This window comes from Cucurbita moschata, unplaced genomic scaffold (assembly GCF_002738365.1).
Source record: "Cucurbita moschata cultivar Rifu unplaced genomic scaffold, Cmos_1.0 Cmo_Scf00035, whole genome shotgun sequence".
NCBI classification, from domain to species: domain Eukaryota; kingdom Viridiplantae; phylum Streptophyta; class Magnoliopsida; order Cucurbitales; family Cucurbitaceae; genus Cucurbita; species Cucurbita moschata.
The window spans coordinates 960,657-987,468 of NW_019268551.1; the positions used below are offsets into that span (position 1 = coordinate 960,657).

Consider the following 26,812-nt stretch of genomic DNA (forward strand, 5'->3'; position numbering starts at 1 on the left):
ATTCTCGAACAAAAAATACCCTGATCCAACCAATAATGACCTAGAATGTCGCTTTGTCTTTTTTTTATCATGTATTTTATCTTCAAAACCAAATGTTGCTTTGGGCGAGTGGTTAAGGCGTGTGCCTGCTAAGTACATGGGGTTTCCCCGTGAGAGTTCAAATCTCTCAGGCAACGAACAAAAAGTATGTACATTTTTATATGAATTATATTTATATCCAAACGTCCCCTTTGCCCGAGTGGTTAAGGCGTGTGCTTGCTAAGTACATGGGGTTTCGGCGAGAGTATATATATTTTTTGTCACAATCGCATTCTTGTGATAGCGGGACAGTGATTGTGCGACACTTGTTCTAACCAAGCGGACAAGTCAACCTTGAGAAATTCAGACGTCGCAAACAACGTCGGCGTATATGCGGGACTCGAGTCACGTTACGAGAAAAGGTTTAGAAAACGTGAGTGAGGAAATATATTGGAAACTGGTGACTATAAGCAAAGAAAGGAATACCACGACTTAAATAGTATATAACTCAGGGCAGGAAGAAGTGACAACTAGTCATGTCCCCCCTACCATAGACAACACGCCTTGGAAATGCATGACCGTGACAACCTCCCCCACTCAATTGGTTGACGTCTCTATCAATCGACTCGGATAAGCAAGACTGGAACATCTGTCATGTGGCCATTGGCAACAGGCTTTGACAATCATGACCGTGACATCCTCCCCCACTCAATTGGTTGACGTCTCTGTCAATCGACTCTTTACAACTCTGTGTTGTAGGCTGAGGTTGACTTTTAGGTCTCTTTGATGTGCTTCCAGCTAATTTCAGTGTTGTAGAGTCTCATCAAATCTGTAAGGGGCTATTGAAAATTGCTTCTTGGTTCGTTGGCTCTTGGCGTCTCCCTCATCAAAGTTTTTCCTACATGCTTTGCTTCAGGATTCTTCTTCTTTGTGTGAGGTCATGTCGTCTCTCTGTGCTTGAACTTGGTTTATGCATGCTTTACTAGAAAGATATTCTTATCATATTTATATATAATAAGTTGTCTTTTTTATCATGTACTTTTTCTTTAAAAACAATTGTCAATTTGGCCGAGTGGTTAAGGCGTATGCCTGCTAAGTACATGGGGTTTCCCTGCGAGAGTTCGAATCTCTCACAGCCACACATAGCCCTAGCTTCAATGCATCTACGGGACATGTTGCCTAAACTTGCGGGGGCGGAGGGGTATTTCTTGGACCCCGACCCTCCATCTCCACCGCCCCCGCGTCCGCTTCCTCCACTGTGGATGGTGGGGTTTTTTATGGTGGACTTTGGGGTGGGAAGGGCGGTGACGGAGGGGTATTTCTTGGACCCCGACCCTCCATCTCCACCGCCCCCGCGTCCGCTTCCTCCACTGTGGATGGTGGGGTTTTTTATGGTGGACTTTGGGGTGGGAAGGGCGGTGATAGGGCCAGAGTGCAAGGTTCCTCCGTCTCCACTCTTCCTCTAATATTAAGGGGTTGGAAGGACTCTGCCTCATCCCAACTCTCTAGGGTTGTATCCAAAGAAGAAGGTTCCCACTCGAACAACTTCAAGTATAGGTCGTGAAGCGGGAGGGTTCTTGTTCGATCAATTCAAAATTTATTACAAATTTAAAACATCTTCATATCATTTCACTTTCATGATTTTTATTAAACGCTTTTTTACTTTTGAATTTTGGATTTTCTTTTCCACTTGCAAGGATGAGACCCAAATTTAGAAAAGTGGGATTTTTCTAATTAATCTCAATATCATTCAAATGAAGAAAAAAATGAATATTTTATAGCCACATATATATATATATATATATATATAATATCATTCAAATGAAGAAAAAAATGAATATTTTATAGCCACATATATATATATATATATATATATTTCTTATTATTTCTAATGAACAAAAAGAATAATTTTTTAACCAATAATCATTCAATATTTGTCTACCATTCATTTGCCCCTATATATCTTTGAAGGACTAAAAGGGTAGGACAACATAAATGAGACACGTTAGTATTGTGAGATCCCACATCGGTTGGAGAGGGGAACGAAACATTCCTTAGAACAGTATAGAAACTTCTCCCTTGCAGATGCATTTTAAACCGAGAGGCCGACAACAATACATAATAAATCAAAGCAGACAATATTTGCTAGCAGTGAGCTTGAGCTTTTACAAGTATAAAAAGAGGTATGTTTGATAATTTTTGTCATAATTTTGAGGATAACTAATGGGATAGAAAGAAAGAAAACATGAGTATTATCAAAATTTGTAGACATAAAGATCTGTTCATCCTTATTAACGCTCAAATTAGTCTATATATTGTAGTCCGTTCATAAGTTTCCCCAATGATGGAAGATAATATTATTTTGCACTCATAAACTTTCTAAAGTAACCGTAAAATGTTTATAGATAATCAGTTTTCGCCCATGGTAAGAATCTTTTTATAAAGGTAAAGGCCGTTAATGTTACTTTCAAATTTTATGAATATTTTTTACCATACGGCGTCGTGATCTTGACACGCTCACGATCAGCCTTAAGGGGAATTAAGCCTCATATATATTCTTCGCCACGGCTTTGTGGCTTCGTGGACCTTAGGTGAGGTTTGTCCTCTCCAATCGAAAATCATTGTACGGAATCCAAGCTGGTTCAACCACATACGCTGCCTCAAAATTTAAAGATATTTTTTTTAGACAAATACAAAGTTCGGGATATTCTTACCTAAATTTGAAGTTTTTTTTTTTTTCAAAAAACATCCAAAATAACCATAAATTTCATCTCCATAGATATATAGATATGGTTGGATTGAAATCGAATGAGCACCACAAAGATTTTTATTATGAAACAAAGAGTATTTTGATTTTCGATGCCTTCTTGGGTATGCAGCTTATCATCTGTTTGTTTCTCGGGAAAATGTAATTCATAAGCATTTGCAATTAATTTTAGAAAACCATTTGTCCCAACCAAATCGGGCGAATTAAGTACACTCACCTAAATTCATTTAATTTGTTTGATATCGACTTAAGAGATGGATAGATATTTTTAGTTATACTATCCCAAAAATAATTGCCGAAACATAAGTGTTTGATTGTTTCGGTATTTCTACGTTATCTACTTGTTTGAAGTGTTTCTAAGAGTGAGGACTATCTTCACCCAACACGAGTCATTTCAGTACACTTCTAAGAGTGAAAATTATCTTTTATCGACTCATACGAGTCATTTCAGCATGATTTGTTTTCACTTACATTCTTTCGAGAGTGAAAACTATCTTCATATATCTACACGGGTTGTTTCAGCATGCTCTGACGTCGCTCACATGATTCTAAGAATGTTTTTAAGATGTCAACAAACATAGAATTGTTTCAAACAAAACACGTGTGAGATCCCACATTGGTTGAAGAAGGAAACGAAACATTTCTCCCTAATAGATGTGTTTTAAAATCTTGAGACTGAAAGCGATATGTAATGGGTCAAAGCGGACAATATTTGTTAGAGGTGGACTTGGGCTATTACAAACGGTATTAGAGCCAGTTACCAAACGATGTGTCAACAAGGACACTGGCTCCTAAAAGGGTGGATTGTGAGATTTCATATCGTTTAAAGAGAGGAATGAAACATTCCTTATAAGGGTGTGGAAACCTCTCCCTAGTAGACACGTTTTAAAACCGTCAGGCTGACGACTATACGTAACGAGCCAAAGCGGACAATATCTATTAGCAATGGACTTTGACTGTTACAAATGGTATCAGAGCCAGTTACCGGGCGGTGTGCTAGTGAGGATATTGGGCCCCAAGAGAGGTGCATTGTGAGATCTCAAATCCGTTGGAAAGAGAAATGAAACATTCCTTATAAGGGTGTGAAAATTAAACCTCTCTCTAATAGACATGTTTTAAAATCGCGAGGTTGACAGCGATACGTAACGCATCAAAGCGAATAATATATGTTAGTGGTGGGCTTTGACCGTTACAACACACTTAAATTTAAAGTTCGTATGACCGAACCAACAAAAAAAAAAAAGAAAGTGCATCATGATGCTGCTATGAATAATAAATTTCAATTCTTTAATATCTTTCTTAACAAGCGTAACCATAAAATCTCTCTCGTTTAAGACTGTGGTTGCAGTTCATCCATATACCCAACTCATATTTAAAATATTCATGTATAAATATTTACTCGAGTATCACAAAATACCATTTATAAATATTTTATTTTATGAAACTTTTCTAAAATATCAATCGAGATTAGCAATATTTTGTTCATAATTTTATTAAATTGAGATAGTATAGATTCATAGGATCCCTTTGTAGTAATCTTTTTTATTTTTTGGACGTTGTTTATTGTCAACACTAAATCTAAACCGCCATGGTGTCTGAAAACAATGGCTGTCGTTTCAAACACAATAATTAGACACTAAAACAAGACAAAGATTCTTGTTTTTATTCCCAAAAAAAAAACAAACTACGTATCAATATACTTTTAAATTACATACCAACAAGAACCGTGCTACAATCAAACTCATAGAACCATATAGAAGATGGTGGAATTCTTGGAAGATTTCCAAACCCATCAAGACACCGCGGATAAAATAAGTATAATAAGCCTGAAAAGGAAATGATTAATTTATGGGCATTGGAAGCCATAAGGAACCTTCTTTCCACAGTAGTTCAAAAGCAAGCTAAGGGAAATTGGGACGTTAAGTTTGAGCCCCAAGGCTTTGGCTTTGATGACAGTACAAAGGCAGGCAGCAGCTTCAAGATCCGCCAGGTCCTTGATGAGGGTGCAGCATGGGGTTTTTGGAGGCTTCCCGATCACTACGTGCACAAGACCGTCGAGCAAGTCGGCACAAACACCAAGCTTAAGAGTGTCCTTCGGGCACCGGGGCTGTGGAGGCAGCTTCGTCGAGGGAGCTCCCTCGGAGGGCTTCGATGGCGGCGGTGGACAAGGGATGTAGGTGGAAGTGACCATTGTGAAGAAGAGGAGGTTGAGAAGAAGGGCTGATGACATTTTGGAAGCCATTGGATGAAGAATGGGTGAAGAATGGTGAGATGAATTAGGGTTTATATAGATGGGGTTTCAGATTTTTTGAAATGGGATTTATGGTAAGGAGCAAACTTGAGGGATGAACATTTTGGATTGGAGAAAGATCATGAAGATGAGACTTTTTTTAATTTTTTTTTTTTTTTTTTTGGGATGATTTTGGCATTTTCTTAAACGATTGGTTGTCAATTGTACCATCTGTCTCAACCATTTTGGTGAGAATCGAGTAAACAGTGGCATACTGTAACAGCTTACCGCTAATATATATTGTCTTTTTTGAGCTTTTTCTTCTGGGTTTCCCCTCAAGATTTTTAAAACGCGTCTGCTAGGAAGAGGTTTTCATACCCTCATAACAGCTCTCCGCTAGCCGATATTGTCCTATTTGAGCTTTTCTTTTTAGGTTTTTCTCAAGATTTTTAAAACGCTTATGCTAGGGAGAGGTTTTCGCACCCTTATAAAGAATGCTTAGTTTTCCTCTCCAACCGATGTGGAATCTTATATATATTAACGAGAATCAAAGCCAGAGTCCAATTAGAGCCGTGGGTTTTGGATTATTTTGTCATATATATATATTTTTTTAGTTTAATTATATTTAGGTAGCGAAGATTCAAATCTATGATCTCTTAGTGCAGAATATATATCTTAATGATCGAGTTATATACTTAAATTGACTAATTACCCATTTTTGAAATACCAACCGTGGAGTTGTATCATTTTAGAAATAATTAATTGTTTCCATTCTCACCCAAAAATTCTACTGAGGTCGCCAATCATAAAATTCATTGAACTTTGGAGTCATATGATTAAGTCACTAAAAAACACTTTTAAACATATCTTAATCATCCTATCTTTAGAATCGCTCTCGTACGAATGTGATCTCAGTTAATTTATATACCTCTTTTTTACTCGGGTGTCAAAAGTTTTGAGCCAGTGGCGTACAGGTGGGGAGTCCCAATTCTTCAGCTTGAGATGTCTAAATCAGAAGGCATGTGATCACTTTGATATCTGTTTTTTGGCAGTGACCAATATATAATTTAATGCTATACTTTGCCAAATATAAAATTTCCAACTTCAATACTTAGAGGTTGCATTGATCAATGGAAGCACATGGGTTGGGACCTCTCTTTTCATTTGCATCAAAGCTTCCATCTGGTTTTTTCTTATGCTTCATCCAACCCGGATAAAAAGAAAAAAATTTTGATTCATTTATTTTAGTTCGGTTGTCTTCTTGTAACTTAGTTAAATCTTTCGAATGTTTATGAATATGGGTGATACGCTCACAAGGCATGTCTGTACATATCAAGTATGTTGCAACTCAGATATGTTGAAGTTTCCTAGTGGTCAACCAATTCGATTTTGTTTGACTGATCCAACTCGTTTTATATGATTCCTTTTGGTTTGATTTTTAGGTTTGGGCTAGCGTTAATGGATGTCCGAGAAATTATTGAACATGTTTCTATAATGCCCAAAGAAACGAAGGATACAGAAATAAACTTATGTCATATTTGAATGAGAGCGATTCTGAAGTCCTTTTTTTAGTGACTAAAATTACTTTCAAAATAACAATAGTAATAATAATAAATTTCTAAACTTTTATCGAAAATGATTTTGAATCAATTAAAATCTATTTTGGAAGGATCAAAATCATTATAAAACATTATAAAACATAGCTTTAATCGTTCAAAATCAATTTAACACTTGATTTAAACTTTTAAATGCAAAGTTCATACACAATTAAATTTGATTTTGATTGATTAAAAGTATGTTTCAAACTAATTTTTTTATAAAAACTATACTAACGCGAAACGATATAATACCCTCAACAAGTCATTCATCTATCAATTTTGAGCCAAAGAAACCTTTTATTCATTACTCTTTAAAATCTAAAGACCAACCTATTAAACAACATTAAAAACTAAAAGAGACAATTTTCAATGGTTTAAGGACCAAATTTATAATTTAATCGGTTTCTAGTTTACTTAGAACATGGTTATATAACACAAAATGATAACTTATTGAATCATTCATTATCCATCATTGATGGCAAGAAGTCTTGAGAACCTCGTTATAAGAATCAAAGTGTAGAACGTGATTTACACAATGCCAAATAGAGATTTCAGAACAGGCAACAAAATCCATTTATTTTGATGCAAAGCAAATTCCAAAGGCATATAATTCAACAACGATTTGTATCTGAAAAGAAACAGTACCAAAAGGGTCCATTCAGCGTGAGGCCGCCTATCTAAGCTTCTGGTTCTCCACCAAGCTCCACTCTTAGGTTGTCATATGGATATACTTTCGGCGCCTGATTAAAAGGAGGATCAAGTTTATTATCAATCATCTTATCAATGCTAAATTCATCCAGAAAATAAAACATCAAGGCTTCAAAGAGTTGAAACACGGCCAATAGTTCGATTTCTATGCAAATGTCAAGTAAACGTAACGACTGAAAAACACCATAAAGTATACAAGGCCAGGCTATACAAACAACCACAACAAGAATACATTCTCTGTGGAACCTATATTTGGAAGAAACACTTGCCCGTATATTCTTTTTCGCATATTTGCAAGGAGAGATTTAAACTTTTGACCTCTTAATTTGAATTTCTGACCTCTTAGTCAAAAGCATATGTCGTAAGTAGCTAAGCTATAATCCAAGTTGAAAACATTTGCCTATATATCCATCTCCTTTTTCACAAAGCTTCGGAATTTCACTCCTAAGAAGATGAAATTTTCTGGGGAGAGGGCTGACAGGTAGTAGCCCTCTCAAACTTTCCTTCCAAAGACTTGACAGTGTAGCGAAATCAAAGCACTTCACCATGAATCATTGCTGGTCATAAGACACCCACCCGTAGAAATTGCAGTTTAGAAGGAATCTGTCTGATATTGAATTAGACTCCAAAACCTGATCAGCCACGATCAGCCTAGCACCCAGCAGGATTCTAGAAGGTAGATATTCCCACGCTGTTCATTAATTCCAAATCAGTGTGATTTGAAAGGCCAAGGTTCCAAAGAAGATGAAAGTTTTCCCTTGATCTTTTATTCAAGAACATTGAAAACTAGTTCTTGGATCCAAAGGAAACTCCCAAATATGCCAGTTTGCACTACCTGATGCATCATGTGAAAAAGTAATTTAGAGAGTCATCCTCACGTATCTTTGCAATGGCCCTTTCATGGCTGCTAGTTCATCGAAATCAAAGCTCTTTCATTCTTTTGGCTTAGACTAGTGTCCCCAAAAGATTGTTAAACCACCCCTTACCGGCTTTTGGAAGGCTCTCCTTTCAAGGGCAGGCTCTTGTTTTATGGTCCAACGCCATGACAGCCAATCTTTGGAGACTGGTTCAAGAGAAACCAAAGAACTTCTAAAGGGAAATAGCGTACTCTTGAGGAATTAGGGGATCTTGTGAAAAATTTTGACTCCACTTGGTGCACCCTCTCTCGAGGCTTCCGTAATGATGACCTCGTGCATATTAATGCCCATTGGGAGTCTATTTTCATAACCCATTGGCTCTGTGGGGATATCACATTCCCTTTCTGTGAGGTTTGTGGGTGAAAGAATCTTTTTTGGGGCAAAAAGGAATACAGGAAAAACTTTCAATAAAGTTGCTTCCATTCTCTTATCTCGTGTCTTCACAGTTGGAAAAATGGAAGAGTTGGTCAGTAGCGGGTTCAATTTTAGCTTTTGTTTTCCCAACTATCAGATATGTCAATATCAGCTAAAAATGGTTTATATCTTAGTTGGACGCTCTTTCAGAAGTTCACCTTCCTTTTTTGACGCTCTTTCAGAAGTTGATTTTGACGTCTAAGACAGGTAGCCAAGTGTATTCTAGCAACCAGGTGAAGTGTTTCAAACTGCAAAGAGTGGGTCCCCTTCGATTTCCAAGAGGGCGTGTGCAGCTCAGATAAATCTTTTAAATCAGGCTCTTTTTTCAGAGGAGACTATCCTGGGTCAAAAAGAAAAGAAGGCCCAATTTGCTGTAGGCTGGAGAAACTATAGGGTGTCCTAACGTCGCTTCTAATGCATCTGTCAACAATTACGATCAGCCTTTGTTTGTGGCTGCATCTCCTTGCACAATCCTCCTCTTGCATTTCTTATTTTCACCTCCTTTGTGTCTTCGTCCCCCTTGGTACCCTTCTATTTGCCTCTCTCTGGAAGGTTAAGATCCACCAGAAGGTAATATTCTTTGTGTGGCAGGTATTACAGGGGAGGATTGCCATCGGAAGCCTTCTTCCTTCTTGCTGAGTACTCAGTGGAGGACCTTATGTATTGTAGACAGGTTCTGAGTACCTTAACAATTTTCTATAGAGTTGTCAGATTGCCAACTCGCTTTTGGACAATTTTTTTGGGTCATTTAGGACTTGTAGGTACTAATAGGGATTGTTGCTCAATAATGGAGGAAGTTCTATGGAATGCAAACTAGAGATTTTTGGGTCATTTGGCATGCGTCTTTTGCAGTTTTCTGGGGTACATGGCTCGAGTGGTAGTAGAATTTTCAAAGGTTGTGAGAGATCTGAGGAAGAAGTGTGAGAAAATGTCAAATTTCCAACCTCTTTGTGGGCTTCAGTTTCTAGAGAGCTTTATAACTATCAGTTAGGACACAATGGATTGGTAAGTTCCTCCGTAGTTGAGGATGGACCATCTTTTGGAGCTAGTATTTTTGCACGCCCCTTTCTTTGTTTGAATATTCATTATTTTCAACGAAATGTTGTTTCTTGAAAATCCCTCATACCCCTACCCTTACTCACTTGTTCTTAAAAATGGTAGGAGGATACCCCTACTCACTTGTTGTACTTGAAATAATGAAAGGAGGATACCCCTACTCACTTCTTTGGCATCAAGGATTTGGGTCGAAATGTTATCCTCCTTCAACAGGACCATGGCTCTTCCAAAAGACCCAAAAGTGCTTCTTTCTCATACTCTCGTGGGTCATCCTTTTAAGAAAGAGAATGAGCTACTATGGAAACACCACGTTCGGGCCTTCTTTTGGTCTACTTGGTTGGGGAAAAATCAAAGGCCTTTTGTGGGAAAGATTGTGATTATTATAGATTCCTCGATAATGTCATCTACCTAGCTCTTGGTGTAAATTACATAATAATTCCATTCTTATAGTTTTGCTTCTCTTTTTCCCAATTGGAGATATTTGTTGTCATTCCTTTGAGTTGGAGTTGTCTTTCATAAACCCAAGAAAAGATCTATTTCTATCCAATCAAACTAACCACATGATGTTGAGGGAATAGGCTAGGCCAGCCATAAACATGCCCTTTATTCCCAAAGGCTAGATTCAAGATGACTTTCTCCAACGTCCAACTAAGATAACTTCTCCAGATTAAGAATAAGAATAAATATTGAACATACCAAAACCTATCAGTTTAAGCTTTTGGATGTTCTAATGATCAACCAACAGGGTATAAGAGCAAAAGATAAGTTTAAAAGCTAGTAATTTCCTTTTCTCAATTAATATTAAGGATCACTTGTTGAGCCTTTTACTAATTTTCACGCACACAAATGGAACGAGAGTGTTAAGACTATGATTCAATATTAATAATAACCTCTCATCTCCCTTTCCTTCCCTGCTGTCTAACTCCTCTAACATGCTCCTATTATCCTTCTTACTCTCCCAGAACCTCATTGCTTGGACATAGAAGGGAGAATAACACTCCAGTTATTGAAAAAGGTGTGCCCGTCAATAAGGATGCCTTGCATCAGGCCAGGGTCTACAAAAAACGAATCGCGAGTCATAACAAGCTCTTTGACCTGGTACTACGGTTAGCAAAATCTCTTACTACTGGGCTAGGAATGTTACACAGATACTCATAGTGGGGAAGGATAGAATTAATCTAGAAAACTGTTCTGCTTTGCACCAAATTATAAGTTAGACATCTCAAGAGTTATTTCTCTAGCTCAGCCCATCTCAAAAGAAATAAAATGCGGTATACATAGCACAATTATCCCAATATGATTTCATGAGAAAAGAAAATTCAATCCAAATAATGCACTGAACTGAGTACCACCATATTTCACAAAATGCACGGTAATGGTGAGATCCCACATCAGTTGGAGAGGAGAACGAAGCATCCCTAAGGGTGTAGAAACCTCTCTCTACGAGATACGCATTTTAAAACCTTAAGGTGAAGCCCGGAAGGAAAAGCCCAAACAGGACAATATCTGTCCGCAATGGGCTTAGACCATTACAAATGGTTTCAGAGCCAGACACCGGGAGGTGTGCCAGCGAGGATGCTGGCCCCCAAGAGGGTGGATTGTGAGATCCCACCATCAATTGGAGAGGAGAATGAAGCATTGATTATAAGGGTGTGGAAACTTCCCCCTACGAGACGTGTTTTAAAACCTTTAGGGAAAGTCCAAGGAAGATAATATCTACTAGCGGTGGACTTGGCCGTTACAGTAATGAAAAACAAACAACAAATGTATCCTTCAACAGTCAAGCACCAATGCAGGTAAGATATCAAATAGTCCAACAGAGAACGGAGTACAAAAGATCCACAAAAGATGTCTAGTTCAGTAAACTTACAAATGGTATCTTAGACGCTTTGTCGTTCCACACAGCCAGAAATCCCAGAGATGCAAAAAATCCCAATCCCCCACATAACCAAGCCAAGGCTTCGTACTGAACAAGAACAAAAACAAAATAAACATACAAATTGTCGGAGAAATGAAAATACAAAATCCTCAAGAGAATCGAGATACCTTCCCAACCGTATCAGCAATACGATCAATACAAGGCTCGGGAAAAGGCGTTCCATTGTCCCATACCAGTTCATCGTTCACAGGAAGCTAAAAATGGAAAAATGATCATAAGTCCTACATAATCTACATCGAAGAGATACTAATTTTGCAACAAATTTGGAGGTAGAAGGGTGAAATGCTTACGGGTTTATTGGGGACGATGTGTTTGCCAACAGGAAGGCCCATGCCGGAGCGACGTCGAAGAGACGAATCAATTGAGCGAGCAACAACTCCGTTTCCGCCAAGGATCCTTGAACCCAAATTGCTCAGCCTGCCTGCCATTTTCGGAGATTTTTCCCTCTTCAAAATTCCAAGATCGTCGTCCGTTCTTGTTTTGAGTGATTGTTCTTCAGAGCAATGGGGGAAAAGTAATGCCCTTGGTTTCTTTGTTATCAGAATTTACAATTAATTTTGGGGAAAAAATTGCAAAATCCACAAAGACAATAAATAAATAAATAATAATAATAATATATTTAATATAAAGAAATAATATTTTTGTTTAATACTTTAACATTTTTTTAAATAAAATTTATATGCAAAATAATTTAAATTTTTTTTTTAAAAAATAGAAATAGAGAAAAAAATTCCACGTCATTTTTTTTTTATTTTTATTTTTATTTTTTATCGAACCAGGTTTCTTCTTTCCTAAACCCTGCTTCACATTCCTCCCTTCCTCCCATTTCCAGCTACACCCCGCACCGTCGCACGCCGCTCCTGCCCGACGAAGTCTCAGCCTCCCGACATACTCGCCGCCGCTCCCTTCCTCCCTCTTACTTACACTCTCTCGTTTCTCTGAGCAATCAGAGTTAGTTATCTCTGTTGTTTTCTTCTTTCTCAGAAATATATAACAGCGGTTCAGTCAGTCACAACTCACGCTGCTGGTGAGGTCCGGTCGCCCCTCATTTTTCAGATCCAGCGCCAAGGTTTTGATTTTTTGTTTCATTTTTATTTCGTTTGGTTGATTTATTATGTTCCCTCACGAAGAAGAATCAACGAATTGATTTTTTTTTTTTTTTTTTTTGTTGATATCTTCTTCAGCCAATGTTCATTCAATCCAAATGAAGACGTAAAACTAAAAATACTTCACATGTTAGAAGAAAAAACAGATTGAATCAATAGATTAAAAAAAAGATAGTATTCTTATCCGATTTAAGAAATAAAAAGAAAAAGAATTGAGAAGATGAAGCAAGCAAGAAAGAAACTCACCTTTGGTTTGCTTGGCAATAAAAAAAAAAAAACTTGTTGTAATCGAAAAGCTATTTGGCACCAATTTGAGTGATTTCAGCTTCATTTTTCTTCAGGTTCTGGTTTTTTAGGGATACCGAGTTGTTCTTGTGGCATTTTCAGAGGCTTGTAATTTGACCATGCAAAATCTGCATCATTTCATTTGTCGTCTCAGTTCCAATTCTCTTGGGAAAAGCACAAATGTGGGATCTAGTTTAATTACTGATTCAGTTTCCACATTGAAGCATGTTCAAGGAGCTTGGTTAACCACTTTGAGAGAGTTCTCTGCAAAATCTGGTGGATTTGATGAAGCTAATGCTAAGAATGAATGGGATAAGAGTGTGAGTGAATCGTTTTCTGGCACCACGACAGATGATTTAGGCTGGGATTCTGTTTCCTCTTGGTCTACTGGATTGACCAAAGAGCATTTTGATGGAGAGGCTGTAGGCCGCAGGGTTGGTGAAGGGGTGGATTCACCAAAATCACCACAGGCTTCATTAGTTTCTGGGTTGCAGGAGTTTGAAGACAGAATAAGGGAATTAGAGGCAGAAAACCGGAAAAGCAAGGACTTCGTGGACAAGTGGGGTGAAAGGATGAAAGAGATGAGCATGCTTTTGAAACAAGTGAGAGAGCCTGGTGCTAGAGGGTCTTATCTCAAGGACTCGGAGAAGGCTGAGATGTATCGCTTGCACAAGGAGAACCCTGAGGTATATACTGTTGAGAAGCTTGCTAAAGATTACAGGATTATGAGGCAAAGGGTTCACGCCATTCTTTGGCTGAAAGAGCTTGAAGAGGAAGAGGAGAAAAAACTGGGCCAACCCTTGGATGATTCTGTTGAGCTTTTACTTGATACCTTCCCAGAGTATGTCACAAGTTTCTACCTTATAAAATTTAGATGAATATAGCATCTTAAGAACGATTTACGCCTTTATATTTTCCTCTTTGCAAAATCATTTCACTCTTTCTTGGAAAAATGAAAACATAGTTCTTAGGACTCTTTTTCTATAGTATCTGGATTTAAGATTTAAAGGAACAAACCACAGATATATGATTTGGCATCAGAACACCTGTTTTGCTTTTTATGTTTACAATTTCTTAATCTTTATTTTTATCTATATGTAAGTTGTTTTAGGAAGATACATGTTTCCTTGTCTAACTTTTAACAGATGTATGGTTGAATAAATTATAAAGGATGTGAAATTTGCAATTGTATAATTAAAATTTCACCCAACTAATTACTCTTTTTCTTCATAAAACCTCCTGTTGATTATACATGATGTACACACATATAGTAGGTAAATTATTTTCTCTTTTTAAATTTTAATCTTTTACAAGCCAGATATTATAAATACTATAATCCTTTAAGGTGAAGTTCAATGTTTCAAAGTCTTGGTTTTAGCAGACGATTTACTGTCTTGAGGTTATTTTGATTGTATTAATGCTCCTAATGTCTGATTGGTTTTGAAGGAAAAGGATTAGATGTGAACTTGCATAAGATTTTGAATTTACCATGCAAAAGATTTTTAAGTATGAAGATTAACTCATTTACCATTGATCTCTTATCTTCCTTATGGCCTGTTACAAGATTTCTTATCTCGTTTACCATTGGCATCTTTTCTCATTTACCATTGTCATTGTTTCTTGCAGGTTCTTTAAATCCCACGACCTGGAATTCCATGTGGCATCCCTTCCGTACAAACCTGATTTCAAGGTTATGCCGGAAGGTTGGGATGGTACAACCAGAGATTTGGATGAAGTCCATTACGAAATCTCCAAAAAAGAAGATGATATGTTGTATAAAGAATTTGTCGAGAAGATGAATTTCAACAAAAAGAAAGTAAGTTTTGCTGTACTTTTGCTACACTCTATTTGGATGTGGAATGGCTGCGTGAGTATTGAAAGAGAATCTTCTTGAATCCATTTTGAATCCATTTACCAAATGATTTTTACTTGATTGGACTTGGATGGTTCTGAAACGTGAAATTGGCATTAATGATTAATTTTTTAAAGGCTAAAGGTAGCCTTGAAGTTTTTTCTCTTGAAGAGGATAACGCCTCAAGGTTATTCCTTTTTATTCTGAATTTGTCTTATTGATGTATAAGATTTATGTAAAGGATGATAGATCCATGATGGTTACAGAAGAAAGAGTCTCCAATCAAGAAAAATAAAACCAAGAGAAAAATTACAAAAGGAACTTGTCACTGATGCCCAAAGAGGGACATTAAGTCTCACCAAGGACCAAACATTAAAGGACTCCCTCTCCAACCCTCTAAAACTCTATTATTTCTTTCCCCATGATTCTTCCAATACAACACTCTCCCCAACTTTCCATAAAAAATACCCTTCTAAATGGTGAATGGAGGAGGGAACTCCTCGATTATATCACTAAAAGCTTTGTGATGGGCAATTTAAAGTCCAAACACATCAAAGAAAAAATTTCAACCTGTCAACTCCAAAACAGATGATCCAGATCTTCTTCCTCTTTCTGACGCAAAATGCAATAGAAAAGCCCAACAAAGGATGATAACTTTCTCTAATGCCTGTCTAAGGATTTATATTAAGGTCAGTCACTTTCTCAAAATAACCAACAACCTTGAAAAGGTTGTTTAGGGAGCTTTCGATACCAAAGGGGAGAAACGAATGGTGTCATTGACAAATTGGATATGGTTTATGATAACGTCGCCATTTCCACATGGAAGCCTTTAATTTGATTGTGAGACTCAGCGTTAGTGAGGAGCCTACTAAGGCTGTCCATGAAGAGGATAGGGGACGAAAGGTCTTCTTGACGTAGCCCACTAGTGACTAAGATCTTTCCCTTGGGTATTCTTTAATGATAATAGATAAATTTGCCGATGATATACAACCTTTAATCTCCAATGTCTCCTTTTTTGGCCAAAACCCTTTGCAGCAAGAATATTTTGAAGAAACCTCAATCAACCTCGTTGAATGCGTTTAAGTGTCTAATTTAATTGCCGTCCTTTCCCCTTTTCCTTTTCCTTTCATCAATAAGTTTGTTATCCATAAGAGAGGCATCGAGCGTTTGTCTACCTTCCCCAAAAGTTGTTTGATAGTGGTGGTATGGGGAAGAACTCTTTCAAGACACTTGGAGTACATGGGCCACAATCTGAAAAAAGAATAAAAAACTTGGAACACTCATAATATTGCACTTAAGGATGTTACTACCTTCTTTAAAAAGGAATTTGGAATAAATAACCACCTGGGGCTCGTAGACTTGGGATTGCCAAAGCTCTGTACAGCTTTTCAAACTTCTAATTCAGTAAAAGTGGCTTCTAAATCAGTGGCTTGGTGGTGATCAATGGGACTCCAGTCAGTACCCGAAGGGAGAGCCTCTAGATAATCCTTCTTGTAGTGGATGGGATCCCGAAAATGGACCTTTTCTCTCCTAAGTGGCCTGGGTATAATGGAAGAAGCCATTATTCGCTTCTCCCTCCTCTATCCATCTATTTTTACATTTTTGTTTCCGAGATATCTCTTCTTTGGCTGTAAAAGACAACAATTCAGCTTGCATAAACTTTCTTGGTGTGCTGTTCAATAGAGATAGAATGATTGATATTTCAGCCAAGAGCTGATTTCTTTTGATAGAGAGACAGCCAAAACCATTCCTGATTCATGACTTAATCACAGTTTTCAAACCTTTAGCTTTTGAATAGATTCATGGCCCGATCATCCCCTAATGAGAGTATTCTTCCACCAGTATTCGAACAAAGGGTCAAAGAAGGAGCGTTGAAGCCTCATATTTTCTAAACGGAAAAAATGAGGGACCCTAGTTTGTGTTGCCCAAAGAGAGAAGGGTGAAAATGGTCTGATGTCAGTGTATCAAGCCTTTTGACCCCAACCTTCGAGAATTTTTCAAGGGCATTTTCAGTGATAAGGAATCTGTCTATGAATGTTTTAGTCGGAGAGGTTCTGTTATTTGACCAAGTGAACAGCCATTTTGGAGTGGAGCATCTATCAAGTCAGCACTGGAAATGAAAGAGTTGAATAGTCTCATACGTCTGGAAGCCTTCCCATTAAACTTTTCATGGCCCATCGAAATAGGTTGAAGTCCCCTCCCAGCCAGTTTCCAGAAAATAAAAAGGGGAGGTCAGGGAGATCTTGCCAAAATGGGAGCAAACCCTTGTACCTGGAGTGGCCATAGATCCCTGTATTTCACAACTTGAAACTATCAACTGTAGTGAGAAGTGTAGAAAGGGAGAACACATCTTTTGTCACGTTCGCAGTCATTCCACGTGATAAGAACGCCACTTGATGAGCCCCAGAAATCCAAAGAACTAAGAAGTCCATCCAATGTGTCTGGACTCCACAGAAATTTGACAATGAGTCTATCGATAGAGGCAAGCTTTGTTTTCAATGCTGTCAAAGTTACAACAATGGAAGTAGTAACAGTTCAAACTGTCAAAACTTAAAATTTTATATTCTATTATAAATTTTTGAAGAATGATACAAATTAATATTATCCTTCTAATCATTGCACAAGGTGTTATAGACTTTAGATCTAAAAGTGAGAATCTTCCTCAAGGCGTAAGCCTCAATAGCAGCCTCTTAAAACAATGAATGATGATAATGGATTTGATTGAAGGGGGATGGTAGACATGATGTCTAATGGTATAATGGTGTACAAATGCAATGGAACTCGATTTTCCATTTTCGCATAATAATTCTTTCTTTGAAATGCAGATTGCAGGAGAGGTCTTCCGCCACAAATATAGTAGGCGTCGGGCTGCAGATGGGTGGAAATTCACAATAGAGAAAATGGGACCACGAGGGAAACGGGGAGGTGACGGTGGATGGAAGTTCGTCAGCTTGCCTGATGGTTCTAGCAGGCCATTGAACGAAATGGAGAAGATGTATGTGAGGCGAGAGACACCTCGCCATCGACGTAAAATCCTCCCTTGATAAGTTTCAAGCACTTGCACGTCGATCTAAGTGTGCATTTGATGATATAAATAGTTCGAAAAAAACTGGTAGATCCCCCAGGATGATTTCATAATTTTCTTTTGACTGACCTGTTTTTGATTGAACTTCATGCTTTGTTGTAGTAGTTTTCCCTGATGGTTCACATCTGCAATAACAGGTTTTCTTCATGCCTCTCTCTCTCTCTCTCTCTCTCTCTCTCTCTCTCTCTCTCTCTGTTATGGGACGGTTTTTTTTGGTACCTTATTTCCAATGCTTTCTAAATAATGTAGCCCAAAGATAATTGATTATATAGTTGAAAGTTGAAATTACCTTTATCTTTATCTCTATTTTGTCATCCAATGTTATATATGGCTGAAGTTGTTTCAATTTTCATCTGTGTTCATCATGATTTGATGTGTCAGTGATGAAGTTAGTAGCAAACGTATGAAGAATTTGTTGTTCAAAATGGAACAACTTTGCAATTCATGTTCGTAGAATCAAGAACAGTCAGTGGCACATCAAAGCTATTGCCGGTGGCTTTTTGTGAACATTTATGAGGGCTGCTCCTTAACTTGGCGGTCATGAAGCCCTTCAAACATATGTTCAAATTGAATCTAATTGTTGAAAGTATAGTGTAAAATCTGAATATATATATATATATATATATATATATATATTTGCAAAATCAGGTATGGATGAGATTAGGATAGGGTTAAATCATTTGGCTAAGGAAATTGGATGAATTTCATTAGTTTGGTGAAGGAGAAACGTTGCCAAAAAGTCGAGTTCATACTCAAATATGCCGGAGCAAATGATTTATATGTGGGTAGTGAACAAGTGAATAGGGAATCAAGGTGCTTTGATTCAAATACTCGGAGAAGGGTTCATATGTGAATAGTTCGGAGAAGGGTTTGGAAGCAGTGATTTGGGGAGATGGATTTGGGGAGATAACCACCAGAAAGCAAGACGGGAGCCTCGCCGAAGTTAGGTAAGTTTTAGGGTTTTTAAACCATCTCCAACAAGACGGGAGCCTCGCCGAAGTTAGGTAAGTTTTAGGGTTTTTAAACCATCTCCAGCAGAACGGGAGCCTCGCCGAAGTTAGTAAGTTTTAGGATTTTTAAACCATCTCCTTTAACCGTTGATCCATGATTTGGGACGAGTAAAAGACAGTGTTAAGATATTAATATAAAATAAATTATTAACAAAAATGTAGCATATAAACAAATAACTCGCCTAAATTAATATTAATTGATTTACTTATTCCATTGTATTATATCAAAAAAAATAAAATAAATTAAATTAAATTGTTGAATATTCTTTAAAAGCTACAAAATTTATTGACCTTTTTGGAAGATATAGAAAAGGGATGGCCTAATGGTTACTTTGTACCCTAAAATTAGGGACATGAACCCCTCCAACTCCTTCCACCCCATTGACCCTGTTTGCCACGTGGCAATCCTACCATGTGCTTTTGGCCTATGAATGTTTGCCACGTTGGATTTCATGTTGGTTTTTTGTGGGGCCTTAGGTTTTCTTCTTGTGGTCTCGAAGAGGGAAGTCTTATCCGTCGTTATTCCCGTCATCTATTTCATTTTCTATCCACGTGAAATTCCTCATTTATTTTTACAAGAATCAGGGTGAAGATTCCCTATGAATAATTTTTTCTCGATTATTATGCTTTAAAAAATCGTTATTTAATCATATAAACTACAAAATTAAGTGTACTTGCTTGAAACAATTTAACATCACGAGGAGATCTTCTTAAAATTCACGTAAGGACACAAATCATCCTAAAACACTAAAAGATTTCCGACTTTTTCTAACATGTTATCTCCCATGCCAACTTTTATAACATTGGTAGAAGTCTCTCTCGATGGTAATTTGCTGAAGAAATGTGTCGATGCATTTTGAAAAATCGTTATACCTGTGTTGATTTGTAAGAATACTTCGTCTTCAGTCTCACACAATAAACTAAAGACGAGCAAGTGACGTGCCTAGATCGTACGGGATCTAAGATCATCGTATATCGAAACTAGATTTTGAATCTATATTACAAAAACTATGTAATTCATTTTTGTTCTTAAGCCTATATGGGCCTTACAAAACCTTCTTATCACATATGAACCAAATAAATGATTTTTTTTTTTTTCTTTTGAAACTTAAATCATTTGGTTTTGAAGTATATATAATTTTTGTTTAACCCTTGATTTTCTTTATTGATACATAGCCATTTTTAATTAAATTTATTGAATATACAATGGTGAAATAATACAAACCGTTGCCTTGATCGGTTTAATTTTGTGGCTAGTTATAGATATGAACTTGTAAACGAGACTGTTCATATGGGTACAGGTTCTTATAGTCCCGTTGAACTCGTTGATTTTGTGGCTCGATCAAAATTTAGTCAATAAAAATGAAAGTTTACGATCAGGGTTGACCTACTAAACTAAATACCCGAGTAAAAAAATTGTTTGGACCAGTTTTGTAATATTATTATCGATCAATCAAATGGGTCTAATAATTTTTTTCTTCCTTGTATGGAAAGAAAATAGCATATTCTACACATTTTGATAGAAATATTTCTAAATTTGAACATACACATGAAGGAATATGAAAAGAATTTTGCTCAAATTAATGTTTTTTTAGCTTAATAAGGCAGACCATTGTTGTCTTTTAAAACCTAATTGGGCTCCAAATTTGTTGCCTTTTCTCAACTTTATTTTTAAGGTAACAACTTTTGTCCCATACAAAACCAACCGACCAACCATCATGTCCCGAGTGTTCATATAATCTGATAACCTTTTTAATCTAGACTGTCGAGTTCAAACCATAAAAGTTGAGTTGAGTTAGATTTTTTCTTTGTTTGAATTGGATTGAATTTTAGAAAACTTAAGATTTGGGTCGATCGTAGGTTACCATTTTTTTCCGTAACCCGACCAACTTGAAAATAGGTTACAAGCCCGCTCAACCCTTCCCTACTTTTAAGATTATTGCGGATATTAAGAATAGTTAATGTTTATAACTGATGTTAATGATGCATTCTAACTTGTGAATAATATGATATTTGAATTTTATAAGATTTTAGTTATTAACGTAAAATGTATGGTTGATAAGTATGATTTTTTAAATAATTAAAAAAATAACCCGACACTCCAAACCAATCATGAAACTAGAAGGTTGGGTTGTGAACTTTATTCGGGTGGCTTAAGTCACCAACCTACCTGAAATTTGGGGTTGGTCCAAAAACATTCTCTAACCCAATGCACGTACACTCTTACTCTCACAAACCCTAAATTAAAATTTTATATAGTTAGTGTTTATGTCTCAGTTTTACGAAAGTATTTATGAAAATATCGATGAAATATTATTATTGTCCGCTTTGATCCGTTACGTATTGTTGTCAGCCTCACGGTCTTAAAATGCGTAAATTAGGGAGAGATTTTTACATTCTTATAAGGTATGCTTCATTCCCCTGTCAAACTGATATGGGATCTCACAATCCACCCTCTCAGGGGCCCACCGTCCTCGATAGTACTTTTTCCCTTCTCCAATTGGTGTGGGATCTCACAATCCACCTTTAGGACCCAATGCCCTCGTTGGCACATTGTAACGGCCCAGATCCACAGCTAGTAGATATTGTCCTCTTTGGGCTTTTCCTCTCGAGCTTTCCCTCAAGGCTTTAAACGTTCCCCTCTCTAAATAATATGGGATCTCATAGTCCACCCACCTTAGGGGCCCAGCATCTTCGCTGGTACTCGTTCCTTCTCCAATCAGTGTGAGATTTCACAATCCACCTTGTTTAGGGCCCAATGTCCTCGTTGGCACATTGTCTCATGTGCATCCTCTTTGCGGCTCGACATCCTCACTGACACACCACCCAATGTCTGACTCGACTTTTATAATCATCGGTGACGAAATTGGATAACACAAAAAAGAAAGGTGATAAGGGGTGGTGGATGGGTGAATGTGAAATGGGGGAAGGGTGGGTGTTTTTTCAAAGATAAGAAAACAGTGATTGTTTGGATAAAATCAAACAGCCAATGCTGATGTGTAGTTGCAGCCTAGATTTGAAACATGATCCTTAATTCTTGTCATGTCTCATCTATTCACCCCTTCTCATGCCCAACCATTTACTCCATATTCATGTAATTTTCTTCTTATATTATCGTCCTGTGTAAGTTAGGTATTCACGGCATTCTCTCATTTATACTCGAGTACACGAGGGGTACATGAATGAACTAAGACTGCATCAAAATGAGAGCAGTCTTAAGAATAGAATGACTAAGAAAGACTTAAAAGAAATGAAAGTCGTGTTTTGCTTGGAGCTATGCTATGTTGGGTGATCTCTCGAAAATTTTTATAGGATGGATGTGAGTGCGGTCAAAACATATTGAAAAGACTCGTGTTAATTTGTAATGATAGTTTTCTCGCTTAAAAGCGAGAAATAAGTAACGTGACTATGTCAGGGCATACATGTGTTGAATCTAGATTCTAAATGCTCGTTTGAATCTTGGGCATGGATTGTTACTAATAGTATCAAAGATAGGTTTTAATCCTAGGACCTGTAAGTTATGGGCCCACGAAAATGTTTTGACGATTTGAAATAACTATAATATGTTAAACTCATTTTTTAAATCTTATTTATAAGTAAAATCATTATAGTTTTGAATTTTGAAATTTGTGATTATGATCGTATTTGAGTCTTGGGGAGGAACCCTTAGGTTTTTGGGGGTATTGGATTCTCACCAATGTTTGCGTTACTCAAGCCGACATTCTCGCTTCCGCTTCGTCGACCACTACTCGCGCGGGTGCTTCCCTCTAAGGCGGAACGCTCCCCTACCGATGCATTTTTACATCCCACAGCTTCGGCAGATCGCTTAGCCTCATTCATCTTTGGCACAAGAGCACTCGATCAGTGAGCTAGAGTTTACCCACAAGGTAGAATCTCGCACCCATGTGGAGCTATGGCCAATGTGCTCTAAGCTTAAGTTAAAATTTAGTCAAAGATATATCGAATTGAACACAGAAAAATTGCATACCATACCTATGAAGGTGGGGGCGTTCTTCTACTTGTGTTAACCCCACCAGACACCCCCTTGGGACCAAGGTGGGGGACTTTGTGATGACAGTGGGGGCACTCTTGAGACAGGTCTATAGACTTATGGCCTCATTACGCCTTTTGTGTAACAAAGATTGTCTTTAGCTCAGCTATCACAATTTAGTACGAGGCTTTTCGGGCGATTATCCCGGGAATAAAGATAAAAAGAGAAGAAATATGCAAAAAAAAAAAAAAAAAGTTTTCATATTTTGTGTCACAAAAAAGGGTTTTGCATTAACGAAAGCTAAATTAATAAAAATGTTCCTAAATTTTGTATTTTGTCTTTAAAAAACGTTTTAAGGGTGTTTTTAAAGTTTTAAAACTTTTCACAAGGAGGGACGTGGCGAAGAGTTCGACTTGCTACAAAACACCACGATGAGTTTGTTATTAATGGATTAGTTAACGAATTCAGAACAACGATCGATGTCGTCCAAGAAAAGATGGCCGACATGAACACCAGAATTGGGGTGACCATGAAAGCCGTGAATAATGTAATGGCTGGGCAAACTCATACATGATCCAACAATAAAAGTCCAAGCCCACCGTTAGCAGATATTGTCTACTTTAGCCCGTTACGTACCGTCGTCAGCCTCACGGTTTTTTTTTTTTTTTTTTTAAAAAAAAAAAAAAGAGCTTTTCCCACCCCTATAAAGAATGCTTTGTTCCCCACTCCCCTCCTCCGTGTCACACTTCCCAGTGTATGACCCTGATACCATTTGTAACTGCTCAAACCCACCACTAGCAGATATTATTCGTTTTAGCCCGTTACATATCGTCATCAGTCTCACAATTTTAAAACACATTTACTAAGAAGAGATTTTCACACAGGAATATTTCGTTCCACGTCAGATTTCACATCAAAGTTATTTTTAAATAAAATTAATGATAAGGGTATTTTTAAAATTTTCTATTAATTTATCATTAATTTTTTTTTTTTTTTTTTTTTTTGAAAAAAGTAGCCACATGGTGATGACATCCATTCACTTCTTTTCATATTTCAAACCTTGAGAGAGAAAGGGATAGAGAGAGAGAGAGAGGACGTCAGGGATAAAGCTTGTGAGATTAAATCCTTAATTAATAATTTAACAAAATAATTAAGTTTTTTCTATTTTGTCTCTTTTCTTCATTATTATTATTATTATAATAAACCCAACTAAACTAATTACACCATAATTTAATTATATAATTATTAAATATTATATTAATAATGGAGAAAGGGATAAATACTTTAAATACTTTACGTTTCTTTTTTAAATTAAAACATTCGACCTTAACTAGATAGACATTTGACTTCAGCAGAATAGATGTCCCGAGAATTTAATTATATTCTTCTGTTTTAAAACGGATTTCTTTCATCCACAGTCAAGTTTCTTTCCAAATCTCTTTGAATTGGGCTTGAAAAATAAATACCCAAATGATTTATGTCTTCTAAAAAATTTTATTAAAAAAGGAAAAAAAAAGTTTAAAAAAAAATTAAAAAGAAGAAAAAAAAGTCAACCAAATATTTAACACGTGTGAAAAATATCAAATAAAAATCAATTAAATAAACAAGCTTGGCCTCTTTCTAACACTTCTATGATTGTGCTTAACCAGAGTTTGAATATTGTTAATAAAAAAATTTAATAGAGAATTTTTTATGTTTAAAATTATTCATTTTTTTTAATATTATTTGAATAGTCAATTTTATGTTTAATATAATTTTTTTAAAATTTACCGTATATTAGATCAAAAAAATTTAAGATTTTGGCCCCGGCCTGCGTATTCTCTGAGTCACATAATTTCATGTTTGTAGCAACATCTCTTATTGGAACAAAATCAGTAAGCACCAGTCTAGACTTCAAAAAGATCATGAAGCTAACGAGGATACGTAATAGGCTAAAGTGACAATATCTACTAGAGGTGGACTTGGACTACTACAAAAATTGAGTGGTTGTAGTTTAGTGGTGAGAATTCCACGGCCGTAGAGACCTGGGCTCGAATCCCAACAGCCATATTAAATGGTAATAGTTTTCACTTTTAGAAATGAAGAGTTAAAAAATGTGGTATTGTCGGAGGGCATGTGGTGAGTCATTTTCTCTTCCTCTCAGATCTCAGTCCTATTAAACTATAGGGTTGCCTGCCCTAAAAGTTACAGCCCTATGCCCTCTAACCTTGTAATTCTTTCGGTAAAAAGAAATTAACTCAACCCGACTTTTATAGTTTATGTTACAAGTAGTCTAGGTTTTTGGGCCGAACACTCCTTAAACTAACAAAACCTTTGAACTATGAGGTTAGTTTCAGTTACACGGTAAAATTTTGAAAGTGAGTTTTTTTCAAAATAACTTTTAAAGACTTTAACCCTCGTGCAATGGATCGTGAGATCTCACGTCAATTGGGAAGAGAAACAAAGCATTCCTTATATAGGTGTGGAAACCTCTCCCTAGTAGACGCGTTTTAGAACCGTGAGACTGACAACAATACGTAACAAGCCAAAACGGATATTTTAAGTTCGTGTATTTTGTTATTATAAATAGTAATTTTCGATTATTTTAAGTAATTTTTAGCCATCATATCCTTAAGATAGCTTCAATTGAGATATACTGAAACTGTCCCCACAAACCAACAAGAGTCCTTCCAACATGGTTTGTTCTCACTCATATGCATCTGAGGAAAACTCATAGGAGGTCACCCAACGTTATGTCCTCACTCATATGCATCTCAGGAAAATTCCTACGAGCTCACCCAACATAGAATTGCTTCAAGTAAAACATGCATAATCGTTGAGTTTCTATGATTAAGCCATCGAAAAGAAATGTACATCTTGTTGGTATAGGTAGTAACTTTCATTTCTTTCATGCATTTCTTAATCATCTTATCCTTAGAATCGCCCTCATTCAAATGTGCTTTCGATTCATATATGTACCTCTCATTTATTCAGATATCACAATTAAACTAAACTCGAGTTGATTTAAGCCAAAAAGGTTAAATGTAAAGCCTACTAAGTGGCTAGAGCTTGAAGACGAAGGTTGAACTAAAACCACATCAATTGTAAAAGTGGATTACTTTCGTTAAAAGCAAAGAATTTCTCTCCATATTTTCCACTTTTTTAATATCATTTTAAATTAATTTTAAAAAATTAACCTAATTTTTTTTATAATTATTTTAAATTAATTAATTAAAAAAGTTAACAATAAACGCCCCATCACTCTCATTTAAATATGGTATTTGTTCATTTATTCCTTTGCTAAAAAAAAATATGAGATATAAATCATCTCTGTCCACGCGATGAACAAGAGAGAGAATTAATTTCGACCATATTCTTAAAATTCCAAAATTGATTAGATAAAATAGATATTTTGGATAGTATGGCTGAGAATATTTTTTAGATGTATGCGAGTGAGAACAAAAAAAATACTGAAAAAACTGTGTTAATTTGTGGAGATATTATTCACTCTTAATAAGTGGAGAGTTTATAATGCGAACATGTCGTAGAGATGCAGGAGAATATACGGATACGTACTCAAAATTAGAATTTATTTTAAATTTAAGGCTAAATTAATAAAAATATCTCTAAATTTTGTATTTGTTTAAAAAATACGGATGAAGTTTCAAATTTTCAATAATACTGTTAAACTCTAAAAAGAAAAAAACTCTACAAAAATATTTTTATTATTAGTTTTGGATAGAAACCATTTATACTTTGTTTCAAAATATTTTTTGTAATAGCGTTTTAAAAATATCTTTAATTTTAAAAAGTTTCATTAATACCTTCAATTATTAAAAAAAAAAAAAAAAAAAAAA

General features: G+C 36.4%; 3 protein-coding genes and 1 non-coding gene across 4 annotated transcripts; 2 read left to right on the forward strand and 2 right to left on the reverse strand.

Annotated features, from left to right (window-relative positions):
- Positions 1 to 94: 94 nt before the first annotated feature.
- On the forward strand, positions 95 to 176 carry TRNAS-GCU. Its single transcript has one exon. It is a non-coding gene; the product is annotated as a tRNA-Ser (tRNA).
- Positions 177 to 4,428: 4,252 nt separating this feature from the next.
- Positions 4,429 to 5,130, reverse strand: LOC111431067 (14 kDa proline-rich protein DC2.15-like). The gene has a single exon (XM_023067577.1). The coding sequence runs from the start codon at positions 5,025 to 5,027 to the stop codon at positions 4,632 to 4,634; it is 396 nt and encodes a 131-aa protein (XP_022923345.1). The 5' UTR covers positions 5,028 to 5,130; the 3' UTR covers positions 4,429 to 4,631.
- Positions 5,131 to 7,043: 1,913 nt separating this feature from the next.
- LOC111431068 (NADH dehydrogenase [ubiquinone] 1 beta subcomplex subunit 8, mitochondrial) lies at positions 7,044 to 12,202 on the reverse strand. The gene is made up of 4 exons (XM_023067578.1): positions 11,938 to 12,202; positions 11,755 to 11,841; positions 11,579 to 11,674; positions 7,044 to 7,353 (listed from the first exon to the last, which is right to left on the reverse strand). The coding sequence occupies exons 1-4, from the start codon at positions 12,073 to 12,075 to the stop codon at positions 7,291 to 7,293; spliced, it is 384 nt and encodes a 127-aa protein (XP_022923346.1). The 5' UTR covers positions 12,076 to 12,202; the 3' UTR covers positions 7,044 to 7,290.
- A 214-nt stretch (positions 12,203 to 12,416) lies between these two features.
- Positions 12,417 to 18,131, forward strand: LOC111431066. Its single transcript, XM_023067575.1, has 4 exons — positions 12,417 to 12,716; positions 13,095 to 13,879; positions 14,665 to 14,854; positions 17,716 to 18,131. Exons 2-4 carry the CDS (start codon positions 13,158 to 13,160, stop codon positions 17,932 to 17,934), a joined length of 1,131 nt encoding a protein of 376 aa, XP_022923343.1. The 5' UTR covers positions 12,417 to 12,716; positions 13,095 to 13,157; the 3' UTR covers positions 17,935 to 18,131.
- Positions 18,132 to 26,812: the final 8,681 nt, after the last annotated feature.